At 36.6% G+C, this 17400-nt stretch overlaps 1 protein-coding gene across 1 annotated transcript in view; it reads right to left on the bottom strand.

The window, feature by feature from the left end:
* Window positions 1-280: 280 nt before the first annotated feature.
* The window catches only part of LOC126975613 (UDP-glycosyltransferase UGT5-like), a 35820-nt gene continuing 18700 nt past the window's right edge, over window positions 281-17400 (bottom strand). Inside the window, exons 2-9 of the mRNA XM_050823589.1 lie at window positions 14994-15143; window positions 12489-12570; window positions 7064-7259; window positions 5755-5952; window positions 5026-5245; window positions 2858-3077; window positions 1029-1248; window positions 281-680 (exon numbers count right to left, since the gene is read on the bottom strand). Coding sequence (XP_050679546.1) covers window positions 392-680; window positions 1029-1248; window positions 2858-3077; window positions 5026-5245; window positions 5755-5952; window positions 7064-7259; window positions 12489-12570; window positions 14994-15143 — 1575 coding nt within the window. The 3' untranslated portion in view covers window positions 281-391. The remainder of the gene's footprint in view (window positions 681-1028; window positions 1249-2857; window positions 3078-5025; window positions 5246-5754; window positions 5953-7063; window positions 7260-12488; window positions 12571-14993; window positions 15144-17400) is intronic.

Raw genomic sequence — 17400 nt, 5'->3', positions numbered from 1 at the left:
ATTTTCATTTGTAACTGAACTCATGGCTGGACTAGGTACATACTATTTATTTATTTATAATTTTTGCCCCACGTATCAGAGGCGTAAAAAGGATCGGTTCATTTTTTATGAGATATTCATACAAATAAACAAACAGGAGCTTCAAGAAAATTATAACAAAAACGCAAATTTGCAAAATTTATCACTGCAGGATAAACATTCATACAAATTTTTCTGTAGCTAAAAATAGAAATATTATGCACTGGCATTGCTCCGTTAGCAGATAAATTAAATAAAAGCCTTATTATACCAATTATTTACTCAAAAATTAGTAAAATTCACACAAAAATACCTCTTTCACAATAATTACAAACCACAGTATCACTTGCAACATCACAAGAAAGTATAAAAATTACTGCTTTTTCTTCTTTTTTGCTACCTTATTAGTCTCTGTTTTACTACAAAATATATATGCTATTATCCGCTTAATTAGATATATTATGATATAAAGTACAATAGCAATGATTGCTAATAGATCCAAATATAGCTTTTGGTACATAGGTACTCCGAAGGCTGGTGATCTCAAGTGGCGAGCACCTTTCGTCTTGATGACATGTTCTACCCAATGCACCATCTCTTTGTCAGGAGACACTGGTCTGTCATGATAGATAAATGATAGCTCCTTAGACTTCAGGGCATACCTGAAAGTAAACAACCAAGTACTTAATAATAAAAATATTTTATATCCAGACATATTATTGTATGTACATATATGTTTATATTTTTTATGATAAGTTCAGCTGTTGGTAATTGATACGCTCTGCCCATTACAATGCAGTGACGGTCAGCATTCTTGAAAAACCCAAAAATTCTGAGCGGCACTACAATTGCGCTCGTCACCTTTAAACATGAAACTTAACTCTCATTTGCTCAGTAATTTCCGAACACAATAATGCTAGACATTCGCTTCCCGCACGTTGTGGTACCCATAATCTAGCCGGCATCTTACGCAAATAAAATATCACCAGTAATTATGGAAAGCCACTTACTTGGGATCATTAAGTATTGCTGCTATGGTGGCTCTAATATCATCGGCCAAGTTGTAAGAAAGCTCTATCCTGATCGCATAGCCTTTCTGAACAGCTCTGTCCGCGTTGCTGAACTGGTCGGCAAACACCGGTATCACTATGATGGGCTTCCCGAAATGAACTGCTTCAGTAGTGGACAGCAAGCCTCCGTGAGTTATGAAGAGCTTGCAGTTTGGGTGAGCTGAAATAAAACAACAGTAGAGCCTATACTTGTGTTTATTTGAAGCCGTAAGTTACAATATAATAGATACCTGACGATACGATACCTGCAAAAATCAAAAATGCTGTCGTTGGAAAATGTTTTTAAAAGAAATACGATATTACTAAAAGCATAATTATGCAAGACTGCTTTAGTGTACAATTTAATACCATACAGCTTATAATATTTAATGCGACTACGGTTACCATCAAATTTGATCTAATCCATAAATGGGCGCAAGCGGTTGATTAAAAGGGATAAGCCTGGGCGGCGATATTGGACATAGCAAAAGCCTTTGATCAATTGTGGCAGAAAGCACTCATAGTAAAACTGCCATTCTATTGACTTCCCGAGAAGTTGTGAAAACGGTTCAATAGCTTTTTGTCTGGTTGGTGTATCAAAATTATTATAAACGGTGCATGTTCCGACTTCAAACTCAAAAACGCTGGTATCCCGCAATCACGAGCTGCTATACTATATACAGATAGAGTCAGCACCCGATAAGTCATTCTTATCGCCTTTTTCGGGACGCGTGAATTGCAATTTCCATACAAACTTCTATCGCTGATAAGCTATACGTCGTCCCATTGACAGACAGCGTGTACGGATAAGGTGAGTTCCCGTAGATAGGTCTATTGGGACAGAAAAGTAAACGATAGTTACTTTTCTGTCCCAATAGTTAGATTGAATATTAGGAACGGCCGTTAGAGACCTTCAAGCTTTCGAACATATTGCCAACTTAAAGGCTGACAACGGATCTTTTGATCCGTATTTTTTTTTTTTATGGAATAGGAGGACAAACGAGCGTACGGGTCACCTGGTGTTAAGTGATCACCGCCGCCCACATTCTCTTGCAACACCAGAGGAATCACAAGAGCGTTGCCGGCCTTTAAGGTAGGTACCGCTCTCATATTTTTTGTTGGGGGTAGGGAAGGGGGGGGGGGGAATGGCCTCCGGTCCTCGACACTAACCTATGCGAAACATAGCGGCACTAGGCCGCTATTTCAGGTCGGTATTCTGTGCGAGTGTGGTAAGTAACCCGGACGAGTCTGGCCCGATTGTGCTGACGTCAAAAGACGGTAGCGTGACTCTCCCACTTTCAATAAGCCCGTAGCCGCCTCTTACGACACCCTTGGGCCTGGGACTACCCTATTCCTTTTACGCCCCGGGGAAGCACAGGGCACTCCTGCGAAACAGCTTGACCGATTCTCATGAAATTTGAGTGTATATTGGGTAGGTCTGAGAGAATCGGACAACATCTATTTTTCATCCCCCTAAATGTTAAGGGTGGTCCACACGAAATTTAAGTTTTTTGACATTTTTTTTTAAATTTGATTATGAATCAGCATTGAAAATACATATAACTTAAAATTTTCACCCATCTACGATCAACAGTTACTTTTGTATCGCGATTTTAATATCGGCAATACAACGTTTGCTGGGTCAGCTAGTAATATATAAAAAACTAAAGCAATATTAAAAATCTTTATAGTCTGCACCCAAAAGTTTTCCAGTAACCGTAATATTTACATTAGTACTGGGAACCGTATCAAAATAATTTATTCCTTTCTTATATGATATGGTACCCTACCTAATATACTTTGCTGTGGAGCCCACTGCGTTATAAGCACATTGCTTGGAGTATTCGGTATTTCTTCCTCAAACTTCCATATCACCGAGTATTTGAGCTGACTGAACATCTTCAGCAAGTCTTGCTTCAGCTGTGCCGGCATGTACTTGCTCTTCAAATTGGTTCCCATACTGAAGTAGATGACTCCTTCTTTGGCGTTGCTCATAAATTTTTGGAGATTCTGTAAACAGAAAGAGGATTTTTGAGGACAATCTATGGATGTTGTACCTTCGCCTGCATTTTAAGCACCTCGGACGCCTGAGCCAACGAATGTACTGCAAGAGCAATCATCGTATGACGTATCTTCATTCAAGTCATATTTAACAATTAAAAAAGAGATGGGTGCTAAGACAGAAGTGAAAATATCATCAAAGCGAGGTTTGTATTTACAAATATGCTCTCTGAGTAGACTTACTCGAACAAGAGTGACTGTCACCTTGCAGTGTCATTCAATACCCTCAATATATAAAGTGCTAATCGTGCCTAGTGCTCATTTCGAAAATAATTTAGTAAAAATTTCAAATTTTTCTGTCTCTCTCTCTCTTTTTCTCTTTTATTATGCGTGGGACACTTAGAAAGTTTGAAGAAACAAAAATCACGTTATATGGACAAAATAATTTTAATAACGTACTCTCCACCAGCCTCTATACAAAGTCTTTTGCGTCTAAACCAGTTTTCGAAATACTTTTTGCAGTCTTAAACCTCCTCTACGGCCTTCTTGAAGGCTGTTAGCGCAACCTCCGACGAGGACAACTTTTGAGTTATTTTTTTATTTAAGGGAAAAAGTGGTCGTGATTTAGCACCATGCTAGATCACGACCACTGCAAGAACGGTGATCCGTGACTTTGACCGGTGTGGGGTCCAGGAAGTCCCTTGTTTTGAGCGCTGAGTACGCGATCACGTTGTCGTGGTGAATCAATAGCCCGTGAAACCCGATATTTGCCGTTGCCTGACGCTCATTGCAGCGAAAACTTCTGACATGCACATTGAAATATTATACCATTGGGCGTTAATGCAGTTTTGACTCGATCAAAATTTTACCTGCGCTCCTCGATCTATTTCAACCCATCCATTTTTATAATACTAAAAGGTAGCCTATCTCCTTTTTCAAGATCTAATCCTCTGTACTAAATTTTATCAAAATCGGTTCGGTGGTTTTGGGGTGAAAGCGTAACAAACTTACATTCACATTTATAATATTAGTAGGGATATTCATGTTAACTCATTTTGCGTAAAAAATATTTCATTTTGTAAAAAGAACGTAACGTTGTTGTCTTCATGAAACTTAAACTATCCGCCAGTGAAAGTCAAGCACATAGCTCGCTTAAATGCCTCTGCTTGTGGCGGCGACGTGGGGCGGGTCGTTCCCTTCCCTAAAATATGGTCGAGGGAGGCGATGGCTGGTCCATGCGTCATGCTCGTGAACGGGTGCTACTCGTGGGGGCTGGATGATCTTGTTACCGGGAGGTCTGCTTGATGTGTTTTTTTATTATTATTATTTCCTTTAAAGTTAAAGTTATTATATATTTTATTTTATGAAATGCTCACATAATGCCTCTTTTTATTTACGGTATGTGTGGATTGATGCGTCTACTTTACTCAATAACTCTTGTGTTTATAAGTATTAATTTACTTTTTTTTCTTTTTTTGACTTACTCATGTAAGCCTTTCAGTTTTTGACTTTTGAGTATTTTTGTTGCGTCAGTTTGCATATATTGTAATTGAAATGATTTGTAAAACAACTAAAATGTAAATCTTGACTTAAAAGAGTGGCAATGAGTTTCTTGCTACTTCTTCTCATTAGCTCAACCCTTTACGAAGTAGCGGTAAATTCAATAAGAAACAATATTTATATATATTTTTTTGACATTCATAAGTGTCATTTTTTGTGACCTACATTCATGAATAAAGTGTTTTTGAATTTGAATTTGAATTTAGCAGTTTCAAAATTGTATGGATATAAACTTTTTTGACGGTTATGTTTTTTTATTTTCTAAAATTAAATCTGCCTCAGTCTAGCCCTGTAACATGAGTTCCTGAGTTCCAATTCCATGAGTTCCAGGAATAGAGAATCCAAAACAGAGATTTTGCGAGGTTGAATGCGCTGCCCACTGTTATTTAACTCTTACCTCTGGAAGTGGTTCCACCTTCCTTTTAATATGGTATCCAGCAATAGGTATGAAATTAGGTGGCAGTTTGACAGATTTTCCGATGGACAAGTGAGAATTGCTGAGGACCAAAGAGGCGTTGTACTTGAGGTCGGTGAAGGAAGGGACCTGGTGACCTCGGCGGGCAATCGCAGGGGCGAAGAGCCGGTCAAAGTCACTGTACTGAATACGGTCGATAAAGCTGGAAAGATATGGCATAATGGCAATTAATAATATACAATAGTACTGCTTTTTAATTAATTTGGAGAATGGGAGTATCAAATCAAGTCAAAATTTATTTAGGACAAAAATTACACTAATGTATATCAAAGTTATGCAGATAAAGTTCTAATTCAGAAAAATTTAACTTTAATGAAATAATAACAAAAAAAACTACTTTTAAAAAAACCGACTTCAAAAACTGAAAAGTATAAAATAACTTAAAAGAGATTTAATTTAATACACCTCTTATAAAAACCTAATACCTTCTATATTAATAAAATATTATTGAGTATTTATAGGGTTTAAGTCGTGTGCTATAAGTGCCTACCCGCTTGGGTTGTTTTGTTCTAGGCGAAGCTTAAGTCACAGGTGGCGCTCATTCTCGAATGTGACGCCACCTGTGACCTGTGTTACGAGGGTAACAGCATCAAACATATTTTAACACTAATCGTCCCATCTAATAAAAAATATGATGCTTAAAATACTTACAACTCTTGAACATATAGACCCCCAAGCAGAAAACCCAACTCTTGCAGCCTTTGTACAAACGTTAACGGTGGGAAATTGTTCGATATAGCATCAGAGTTATACGCTGGATTCAATATGTCGTCTACCAGGCTGACAATCTTCCAGTGCGGGTCAGCAGATGACACCCATATGTAAGGACAGTTAAAGACTGCTGAAAAACTAGAAATAACAATTAGAATTAAATATATTTGTTTGGATTTATTTATATCTCTCTAAACTAAATTCATTTCTGTATTATTAATCAATGATATTTACAAAATATCCAACATTTCTTTTAATAGTTGTGTTAATAATTAATGAAAGTGGACGGAGCGAAACAAGTATGTAAGGATCGTAGCAAGTGGAAAGAAGTGATCCCTGCCTACCCCTACGGGAAAGAGGCGTGATTATATGTATGTAATAAGATGTTTACTTTACTTTAAGAATGAGACACCACTGCGTAGCCTGTGTTTATTTGAACTCTTCTATCACGAAAAAGCACAAAGTCGGTGGAATCGTAGAACGGTGAGTATAAATAGCATCATCTCATATTAATTTATATAATATAATTAATAATAATAATAAAGTCCGTTACCTCCCCCTTCATATGCCTTAAGTCTGACACGCTAGACACCGTAATATTACGGTCAGCAATGCTATCCTAGGTCAACGCTACAAACACAATGATATCATTGGTCAACGCTATAAACACAATGCTATCATTGGTCAACGCTTTTAACACAATGCTGTCATTGGTCAACGCTATAAACACAATGCTATCATTGATCAACGCTTTAAACACAATGCTGTCATTGGTCAACGCTATAAACACAATGCTATCATTGGTCAACGCTTTAAACACAATGCTGTCATTGGTCAACGCTATAAACACAATGCTATCATTGGTCAACGCTATAAACACAATGCTATCATTGGTCAACGCTATAAACACAATGCTATCATTGGTCAACGCTATAAACACAATGATATCATTGGTCAACGCTATAAACACAATGCTATCATTGGTCAACGCTATAAACACAATGCTATCATTGGTCAACGCTATAAACACAATGCTATCATTGGTCAACGCTATAAACACAATGCTATCATTGGTCAACGCTATAAACACAATGATATCATTGGTCAACGCTATAAACACAATGCTATCATTGATCAACGCTTTAAACACAATGCTGTCATTAGTCGTACCAGTTAGTTTGTTGTCAGTACAGCAAGGCTAGTACGTATGTATAGACTTATATTAGTAAAGATAAGAAAGGTAACTTACCCGGCCAACAGTTCATAATAAACCCACTCGACGATAACTAAGTCAAATTGTTCGTTAGCGTCAGCCATTAGAGCCTGAACAGAAGGGTGTTCCACAGTCTTAGCAGATGCCTGCGACAGCCAGTCGATAAAGAACGTAAAGTTATGCAAGCTACCACCAGTTTTGTTCAGCTGGGCCTCTATGTTTATTAGTTTTTCTAGAAACAATCATGGTTAATTATGGCTTCGTACATGTTACCAACAATATATAATATCTAGTATCTTTTCTATAAAAATACGCAAGGAGTGTATACAAAGCCTAATATGTTCAGGTAACGTATAAAATACTAATTTTATAGTTTTTCTAGGCATTCCATAAAAAAACGTATACCGCAGTGTGTTTTACACATTGCGAGAATATAATTTTAGTTATCATTACGATAAAAATCTTTGGAGGTACGCAAAACCTCTTAGAACTTAATGTAAAAATAATTTTTACTACATAGTTAGATTGGTTTAAAATCAAAAGTAATGAGACGTTTTTATTATGACATTTTTAAATAAGATTGTATAGACTTAATTCTATTAGTCTATACATATATATAATATAATAATATAGACTCATAGTGACTGGATAGCCACAAAGTCCACTCAATAGTGAATTTACCACCTAATTATAAATTAGTGTGCTGGAAGGTTAAAAGGATATATAGAATTTAATACCCTATTATTAAAAAACAGTATTAAATACTAATTGAGTTTAAATTATCAATGATTATTGATTAGTTTGAATAAAGTTTACGAAAAAAACATAAAAAGTACTGATTTTAACCAAACTTTATAACAAGAGGGCCTACCATCAACTTTTAATAAGCGATGCGATTCCGATGCAGTTCAGTTTGGGTACCTAAACTGAATCGCTAAAATTCGTACCATAAAGGTCGTTTTACTGAATGGTGTTTGCAGCGCTTATGGAGAATGAACGAAATAAATTTGTCTGTGGTCCGCCGTGTGAGAAAGAGATGACGCTCTACAGTTGTTGCATAAGTTTGTCTCTCTTACTCGAACCATAGCCAGCGTCAAATTATAAGCCATTAAGCCCTTTTTGGTACTTATTGATGTGAAACATCTATAGGCGGAGGGTAAACCTGATTGTTGGCGTGGCGATACAGGCCGTGGCGACGCTTCGCCATGGTATATTGTTGTTAGCGCCATCTATACGTATTACGTAGTACTTTCTCTTGTGGTAACTTCGAATTTCAAAAGTTCTGTTTTTTGTGGTAAAACAGAACTTACATAATTATTTTAACAATTATATAAGTATTACATCATTATCTGGAGAAAATTCGTAATATTTTATTTTTTTATCATCATTTAGTTCCTGTCATAATCTGTACTTTTGTGCCTATAACTTGTACAAAATAATTTCGATGTTTCACATCTGCCAGGCGTCCCATGACGGCTCAATTTTTTTTTTTAAATAATAGTAATATAAATAAACATAGTTCTTTGAATTACAAATTAATTGTTTGCTTAGGTGTTTTCGTAAAAATAACGAGTTATGAACGCACCTCCTTTGATATTTGATTTGACAGGAGCACAGAGAACATTTTTTTTAATTTGTTCTTGCGAACAGGCTATAGCCAGGGCCCTTACTGCTGTATTTTCAATTTCGGTATTTATTTTCAGTATTTTGTTTTACAAAAAAGTCCAATAAGGTATTCTCATCTCATCTTTCATCATTAAAATTTTCCTTTTCTGTATGTTTTCACTATTTTTAAAAGTTATTAAGAACACGATTCACTACCTATCCTCTAAGGAAGTAGCGCCTTTTTTCGAATCGCTCACTTTGACACATAAGCTATCCAGTTTAGGTTGTAATATTACCTCATGATACAAATGAATGAACGAACTAAATCGGTTTGCGATTCAATAGACTATATATAATACGACTATAAGACGATAATTTTTGTCATTCAATTGACATCATTGCGATTAAATCAGTTCATTTGACGTCAACTTAAATTAGATAGCTTTAATCACGTCGTAGTACGAAATAGCAAAGCAGATCATTTTAGGTTGTCAATTGAATCGCAATAAGAGTTCATGGTAGGCCCGAAGGTTACTAAAATAAATCAACTTCACATATTGCCAGTGGACGAACACATATTGTATACAATCAATTTAATATATTAATACACAATGCTATGAAAAAGGAGACAGTTCGGATCCGGCAAACTACAGGCCTATTGCTATTACCTCCCTGCTCTCCAAAATCATGGAGAGCATAATTAGCCGTCAGCTCTTGGTATACCTAGAGGGTCACCAGTTGATCAACGACCGACAATACGGGTTTCGCCATGGTCGGTCGGCAGGTGATCTGGTATACCTAACACATAGATGGGCTGCGGCTATTGAAAGCAAGGGGGAAGGCCTGGCAGTTAGCCTGGATATAGCGAAGGCCTTTGATCGTGTATGGCACAAGGCACTCCTCTCCAAATTTCCATCATTTGGGCTTCCCGAGAGCTTGTGCAAGTGGACCTCCAGCTTCCTCACTGGGCGCATCATACAGGTCGTTGTCGACGGATATTGCTCAAATGGAAGCCCGTGAATGGTGGAGTGCCCCAAGGCTGTGTGCTGTCTCCCACGCTGTTTCTTCTGCATATCAATAATATGTTGGACACCTCCAACATTCATTGCTAGGCAGACGACAGCACTGGTGATGCCGTATACACGGGCCATGCAGGTCTCTCTCGGGAAATCGTCGACCAGTGCCGGGAGAAACTTGTGTCTTTTATCGAGTCCTCTCTTGAGAAGGTCGCGGAATGGGGAAAATTGAACCTTGTCCAATTTAACCCCCAGAAGACTCAAGTTTGCGCGGTTACCACTAAAATACCCCATTTGTCGTATCACCGCTCTTCGACAACACTTCCCTCAAAGCCTCGCCTAGTATCGAAATCTCGAGCGATTGCCAATTTCGTGGTCATCTGGAAGGCAAAGCCAAATTGGCTTCAAAGAAACTGGGCGTAATTAATAGAGCACGGCAATACTTCAAGCCGGCCCACATACTAGCGCTCTACAAAGTGCAGGTCCGGCCACACATGGAGTATTGCTGTCATCTCTGGTCTGGCACACCCCAGTATCAGCTCGATCCATTTGACCGCGTGCAACGCAGAGCAGCTCGAATTGTCGGGGACCCAGTGCTCTGTGAACGGCTGGATCACTTGGCGTTGCGTAGAGACGTCGCTGCATTGTGTCTCTTCTACCGCATTTATCACGGGGAGTGTTCCGAAGAGCTGTTTAACCTAATTCCTGCCGCCGAATTCCACCTTCGCACGACACGCCACAAGTTAGGATGTCATCCTCACCATCTGGATGTGTAGCGGTCCTCCACAGTGCGGTTTTCAAGAAGCTTTCTTCCACGTACTACATAGCTGTCGAATGAGCTTCCTTGTGCGGTGTTTCCGGGACGATACGACATGGGTACCTTCAAAAAACGTGTACACCTTCCTTAAAGGCCGGCAACGCTCCTGTGATTGTGGGCGGCGGTGATCACTTAACAACAGTTGACCCGTACGCTCGTTTGTCCTCCATCCATCCTATATTCCATAAAAAAAAAGGAAAGAAACTTAAACACACCAATCTTGCAGTTTCAATGATTTTTAAGGAAGGATTTTTTTTATTCAATAGCAGAATTAAGTCTCCTCGATAACTATTTAAATATATTTAATATGTGATATAGTTAGTTCATAATATGGTGGGTGCATTGGAGTTGGGCATCTAACGAATTACAAGAAAAACAGCGGTATAGTTGATACCGCTGTTTTTCGCGGAACATTGTGTGTCGCTGTAAGATAATATAATAGACAAAGTCCAAAAATCAAACCCTGTGGAACTGCCATTGTAACGATTGATCCTAAAACCATTCACGTCACTTTTTTAAACTACATTTTAAGTAAAAAATCGTCATGTCTAATCCTATATTTCTAATATCGTAATGGAGAAGTTTTTGACCAATGTTTCGTGTTCAACACAATCGAAAGCCTTACATAAATCACATGAGACGCCAAGCGCATCTCCAGGCTCCTTCTAGGCCTCAAATATATTATTTAAGAAGTCAACACAACCATCGGTGGTTGAACGCCTTTAGATGAAACCGAACCTATTGGTGTGACGTAAATTATTATTGCACAAATGATGAATCAATTGATTATAATGTCAACTACTCGGCTAAGTGGACATAGTAAGTCTTTTGTGGGGCGATGTATATGCTTTTACAACAAGATCCCAGAACATGTTCTAAACAAAAGGATTACGTTATTCAAAAGAATTGTTAAAAAACGTTTGTGTGGTAAAGGACTTTGTTACTATAACATTTCTTAATACCACAAATTAGGAATGGAGCGACCGCCCTCAGGCTATTAAATAATAAGTTTTATTGTACAATATTACTTTCTAAACAGATAGATAGAGAAAAAGCCCGCTGAGTTTGTTGCGCCCGTTCGTCTCAGGTCTGAGGCATTCATTTTGGAATAGGTGGTAGTTTTTTTTACTTTCAATAAGTCATGTCACATCCTATTTTGAAAAAAAATATTTGAATTTGACTTTGATTTGAGATTAATTTAAAAAAAATATTGAAGGTTGAAAATATTGAAGAACGGGTAGGTTAGTGGGGTCACTGGGATTACCTGATTTAAGCAGCAGATCTACGTCACTATAATCTTATACAATTGTTAAAGCTTACACCTAACACTGGTCAAATTAATCCTAACTTAGATAATATCAGTTTAACACATTTCACATATTTTACAATGGCACAGCCAAAAACTTTATCAAACTAAAATATCTTTCCACATTCAAGGACATTATCTTGCAATAAAGAAATTGCAGAGTGACCGGAAGGGTTTTCTTTATTCAAATTTCTCTCAGTTCAGTTTGTTATTTCATAAGTATTTCACTTAAAGTAAGCACTTTAAAGTGAAACTTTTATTACATCGTTTCAAACTTTTTCGCCTATGTTTTTCATGTCGCGTGACGGTCAGGCGGCGCCTATAGTTCGCAGCAGCTGACCGTGTAGTGTTATAGACAATTTCTCATTTGTGCCACTGCTCCACGCTGTTTTGTTTGTTTTTGTCAGTGTTTAATGTAAATGTTGTTATTTATTAAAGTGAAATTTTTATTCAATATTTTTAACCAGGGCTAAGACACAGAGTTCAATAAAAATATTAGTTGGAGACTTAGTCTACTTTTATTATTTCCCATTATCATTCCAATTTTCCGAGTATAAAATTAAGATTGATAAAGCGATTTGTGTGATTTAATGGATATTATTCCAAAAAAAATTAATTAAATGTCTGTAATGTGAAAAAGAGTTTCACTTTTACCGTGGTTTCATAAAGCCACACAATCCTTTTTTTTTAATATTGAAGAAAATAGTAAAGAATTACCTGGAAAAATTGCCAAATTTGAGCTTAAGTCAATTTCCCTGAAGTTTGTTTTTCCACGGGGAAATGGTGTTATGTAGGTTATCTGAAATTTGATATACAAATATGTTAGACTACTTTTAACGGATGCATTGGAAAATACCGTTGCTACTTATTACAAGCAAAATGAGTTAGCATCACCAGTTAATCACAGTCAGCAGGAAATATGTACCATTTACATCATTTAGGCCATCAGGCCAATCAAGCGCTACTCTTTAAATCCAGTACGGTGCATTTTAAAAGATTCAGGATCTTAATCAGTAGGTAAGTAAACTTTATTGAACTTGGTAGAGATATTGTACGAGATTCTTCTCGGCGCACTAAATTGCAATTTGTCAGAAAGAGTTAATAATGCAGAGAAGAAAAATGTGTTAATAATCACTTCTAATATTATAAATGTGGATGTAAGTTTGTTTGTTACTCTTACACGCCTAAACCACTGAAACGATTATGATTAAATATAGTACAGAGAAAGACTACAACTTGGAAAAGGACATAGGACATGGGCTACCTTTTTTAAGAGGTTTGTAGGGGGTTTCGGGTTCACGAATAGTTTTTTCGTATTTTTCGTATTTTTATACAATCTAATTCTAGTAACAATTATTATTAGTCGGTGTCCTCCCGTGGCGGCACTGGCAAAGAGCTTTCTTTTATACATAGGTACTATTAGCTCAAATCCGGAAAGACAAAGGATTCGCTACTTACAGCCGTTCCCAATATTCAGTCCATCTCTTACTTGAGATAAAAATTGTAACTATCGTTGACTTTTCTGTCCCAATAAACTCGACGGTAACTCACCTTATTCGTACACGCTGTCTGTCAATGGGACGACTTACAACTTACCACCGATAGAAGTTTGCATGGCAATTACAAATCACGCGTCCCAATATAAGGCGATAAGAATGACTTATCGGGTATATTGGGACAGCTTCAGATTATTGACAGCTAATTACTGACAGTAGAAGGTATTGATTTATCTCTATCTGTAGAGAGTATATTGGGAACGGCCGTTAGCGGAGGGCGATCAGTGTACTCAGTTCTTGGGCAACCATTCCACGCGTGCGAGGTTGCGGGTAAAAGCTAGTATGTTATAGCAGAGTTGGGGTCGATTACGTATGAAGTTATAATACTTCTAACGTGTAAAGTTATAAAATATTGATTAATACGACTATTCTCTGAAACTTCTTAAGTTTAGTTCGAATACGCATTTCCGCCTGCTTCCCTTGTGATTTTTTTTTCAGTTTCTTTGAAATAAGTTCCCAGTTGTGCATTGTTGGAGAGCTAAGAAAACTGTTGTTTTTAAAATACTATACTACAACCCAATTTTCATTACGTTTTTTTTTGTTTTTGTTTTAAGGTATTTCAGTGGAAAAAATCTAACATAAAATCGTTTTATCCCTTGCATTTTAATATTTGGACCGATGATTGTAGTTTTTGATTGTTTTTATAAATCAAAAGAAAAAAAAGTATTTAAATTGATACTTAATATTGATACTGACATGACATGTTGGATTTATGAATTATTTTGAGAAAAGCACTTCACTTTGCATGTTCACTTTACTAATGAGGGTTAAACTTATCGCAAATATATACCCCTATCACATCTTAACAGAAAAACGTAATTTTACCAATAACCCAGTAACTTAATCTTAATATATATAAATTAGGTGTCACGTTGTTTGTCCGCGATGGACTCCTAAACTAATGAACGGATTAAAAATTTACTTCATAGAGTGCAGTTTGAGAGATAGAATAGTTTTTATTTCGATTTGGGACCCATAATTATTTTTATTTCCAGTATTTGTTTTGTATGTCCATATTTTATTGACGTGAAAAATTATTGACGCATGGTTTGATAGTTCTGCTGTGAAACCATTACATTATAGTTAACAAAAGGGAGCAATGACGTTTTATACTAGTCTTAATATATATAAAATACGTGTCACGTTGTTTGTCCGCGATGGGCACCTAAACGAATGAACGGATTTTAATGGGAATTACTTCATGGAGTGCAGTTTAGTCCAACTTGAGAGATAGGATAGTTTTTAATTCGATTTGGGACCCATAATTAGTTTTATTTCCAGTATTTGTTTTGTATGTACATATTTTCTATGAGAAAATTGATTGGCGCACGGTTTGACAGTTCTGCTGTGAAACCATTACATATTACATATTACATATATTACATATATTACACAACAACAGAGAGCATATTTTACGAAATAGTTCTTGATGTTATGAAATATTATTGACAAATTCGTAAAAAAAAAAAAACAGTATTTTATTTAAGCATTATATACAGAACAACATCTGTCGGGTCAGCTAGTAAACTACAAGGTTTCAGTGGATCTTCTCTTCTGTCACTATCGATTTGCGGTTCAGATAATCTGGGACTCTGCAGTAATGGTGATCAAAATGGAACTCCTGAATTATAAAAGAGAGACATCTATCTGTAAGACTCGAACAAACCTCATGAGAAGTTTCAGCCAGGGCATCAACGATGCCATCTCCTAGGATGGAATGACTCCTGGATGGCATGGGGTACACCACGAGAATCTTGTACGCCTGGCAGCCACATGCCGCTAAGCAGGCTACCAGATACAGTAACCAATTCATTTCCTGAAATAGATTCATTTAAAAATTACAATTTTTGTAAATATTCCTCTTTTATAAATTAATAATCAACGTATGTAATTCAAATGTAACTCAGTAGCTAGTGAAGTTACTGGGCAAATGAGACTTAACATCTTATGTCTCAAGAAGACGAGCGCAATTGAAGTGCCGCTCAGATCTTTGGGTTTTTCAAGAATCTTGAGCGGCACTGCAATGTAATGGGCAGGGCTTATCAATTACCATCAGCTGAACGCCCTTTTCGTCTCGTCCCTTATTGTCATAAAAATACATACAATATTTTTCTCCTAAATAAAATGAATCGAAAAATATTAGACTACATAAAAGTTTTTTTGGAACAACAACTCCCGAGATGAATAGCTATGAGATATGCAACAAAACATTATTAATAAAGGCTGTAAATAGCAAAAATAGTAGGTTAACCTATTTTGGAACCTACTAAGTATATTTTTTTTTTTCATCTTTTCGTTATTTACTATTTTTTGTGGGTACCAATTTAAAACTACTATTATTGGCCGACAAAGAGTTGGCTAACCTACGCGTGCGACACAAGCGCATATCATTTATAATTGTATTTAATTCCAGAAAAACGTTCCAAGCCACGATCATGTCGAAATTGAGTTAAGAACACAAAACTGGTCACGTGATTCATATTAACGGACCGACAAAATGGCAGCCCTACTGTCACTCTTTTAATGACATCATGACACACGAATTCCCTAAAAATCCCTAAAATAATTTGTGGCTTGGAACGTTTTTCAGGAAATACGTCCAATTATGTATGTAGTTACAAACCTACCTTGGTTGACATCGACTCACATAAAATAACGAAATGTGTCAATTATTAATTACAGAGTCTATCAATACGGGTACCGTACCAACAATTCATTATTGTTTAAATTTGTTTTTGGGACCTATTAGGGCAGATTCAGATGACATTTTGTTTTATGACAATAAGGGCCGAGATCAGCAGGACGTTCATCTGATGGTTATTGATACGGCCTGCCCATTACAATGTTGTGCCACTAAGAATTCTTGAAAATCCCAAATATTCTGATCGGCACCACAATTGCGCTCGTCTCCTTGCGAAATTACTGCGCCTTTCAGACCGAAACACAATAATATTTACACTGCTTCATGACAGAAATGGCGTTGTTGTGGTACGCCTAATCTATCCGGCATCCTGTGCAAAGGAGCCTCCCACTGGTAAATAAATACAAGAAATAGACCAATCAGCGACGCCCTCATAAACTATAAACCAGAGGGCCTACCATCAATTCTTAGGCACCTAAACTGAATGACTAAAATTCGTACCATGAAGTGCCTATTACTGAATGGAGTTTGGATCGCTTAAGAAGAATGAACGAAAACAATTTGTCTGTGGTCCGCGGTGTGAGAAAGAGATGACGCTCTACAGTCGTTGCATAAGTTTGTCTCTCTTACTCGAACCATATGCGTTGCGTTTCGAAACCTAAAATAATATAATTTTAGCGGTTTTATTGCATAGAAAATACTAAAAATACATTTTAAAATTGCGGTTTATAGCGTCAAATTATAAACCAGTAAGCGCTTTTAGTACTTATTAAATAATAAGTAATATAAATAAATATAGTTCTTTGAATTACAAATGAAATGTTTGCTTTGGTGTTTTCGTAAAAATAACGAGTTATGAACGCACCTCCATTGATGTTTGATTTGACAGGAGCACTGAGTACATTTTTTTTAATTCGTTCTTGCAAATAGCCCGGGCCCTTACTGCATCGTATTTAGTATTTTCATTTTCGGTATTTATTTTCAGTATTTTGTTTTACAAAAAAGTCCAATAAAGTACCTCTCATCTGATGTTTCATCAATAAAATTTTCCTTATCTGTATGTTTTCACTATTTTTTAAAAGTTATTAATAACACGATTAAGTGAATCGAAATCCTATAAGGAAGTAGCAACTTTTTTCGAAATGCTCACTTTGACACATAAGCTATCCAGTTTAGGTAGAAATATTACCTTATGGTACGAATGAATGAACGAACTAAATCAGTTTGCGATTCAACTGACATCATTTTTGACATTCAATTGACATCATTGCGATTTAATCAGTTGATCAGACGTCAATATAAATTAGATAGATCTAATCACGTCGTGATACGAAATAGCAAAGCAGTTCATTTTAGGTTGTCAATTGAATCGCAATAAGAGTTCATGGTAGGCCCCAGAAAAATATCAAAATATCATTCCTTTACAATATCA

Source organism: Leptidea sinapis, chromosome 36 (genome assembly GCF_905404315.1).
Source record: "Leptidea sinapis chromosome 36, ilLepSina1.1, whole genome shotgun sequence".
NCBI lineage: Eukaryota > Metazoa > Arthropoda > Insecta > Lepidoptera > Pieridae > Leptidea > Leptidea sinapis.
Note: the sequence above shows the minus strand (reverse complement) of the source record. Positions and strands in the feature narration are given on the sequence as shown.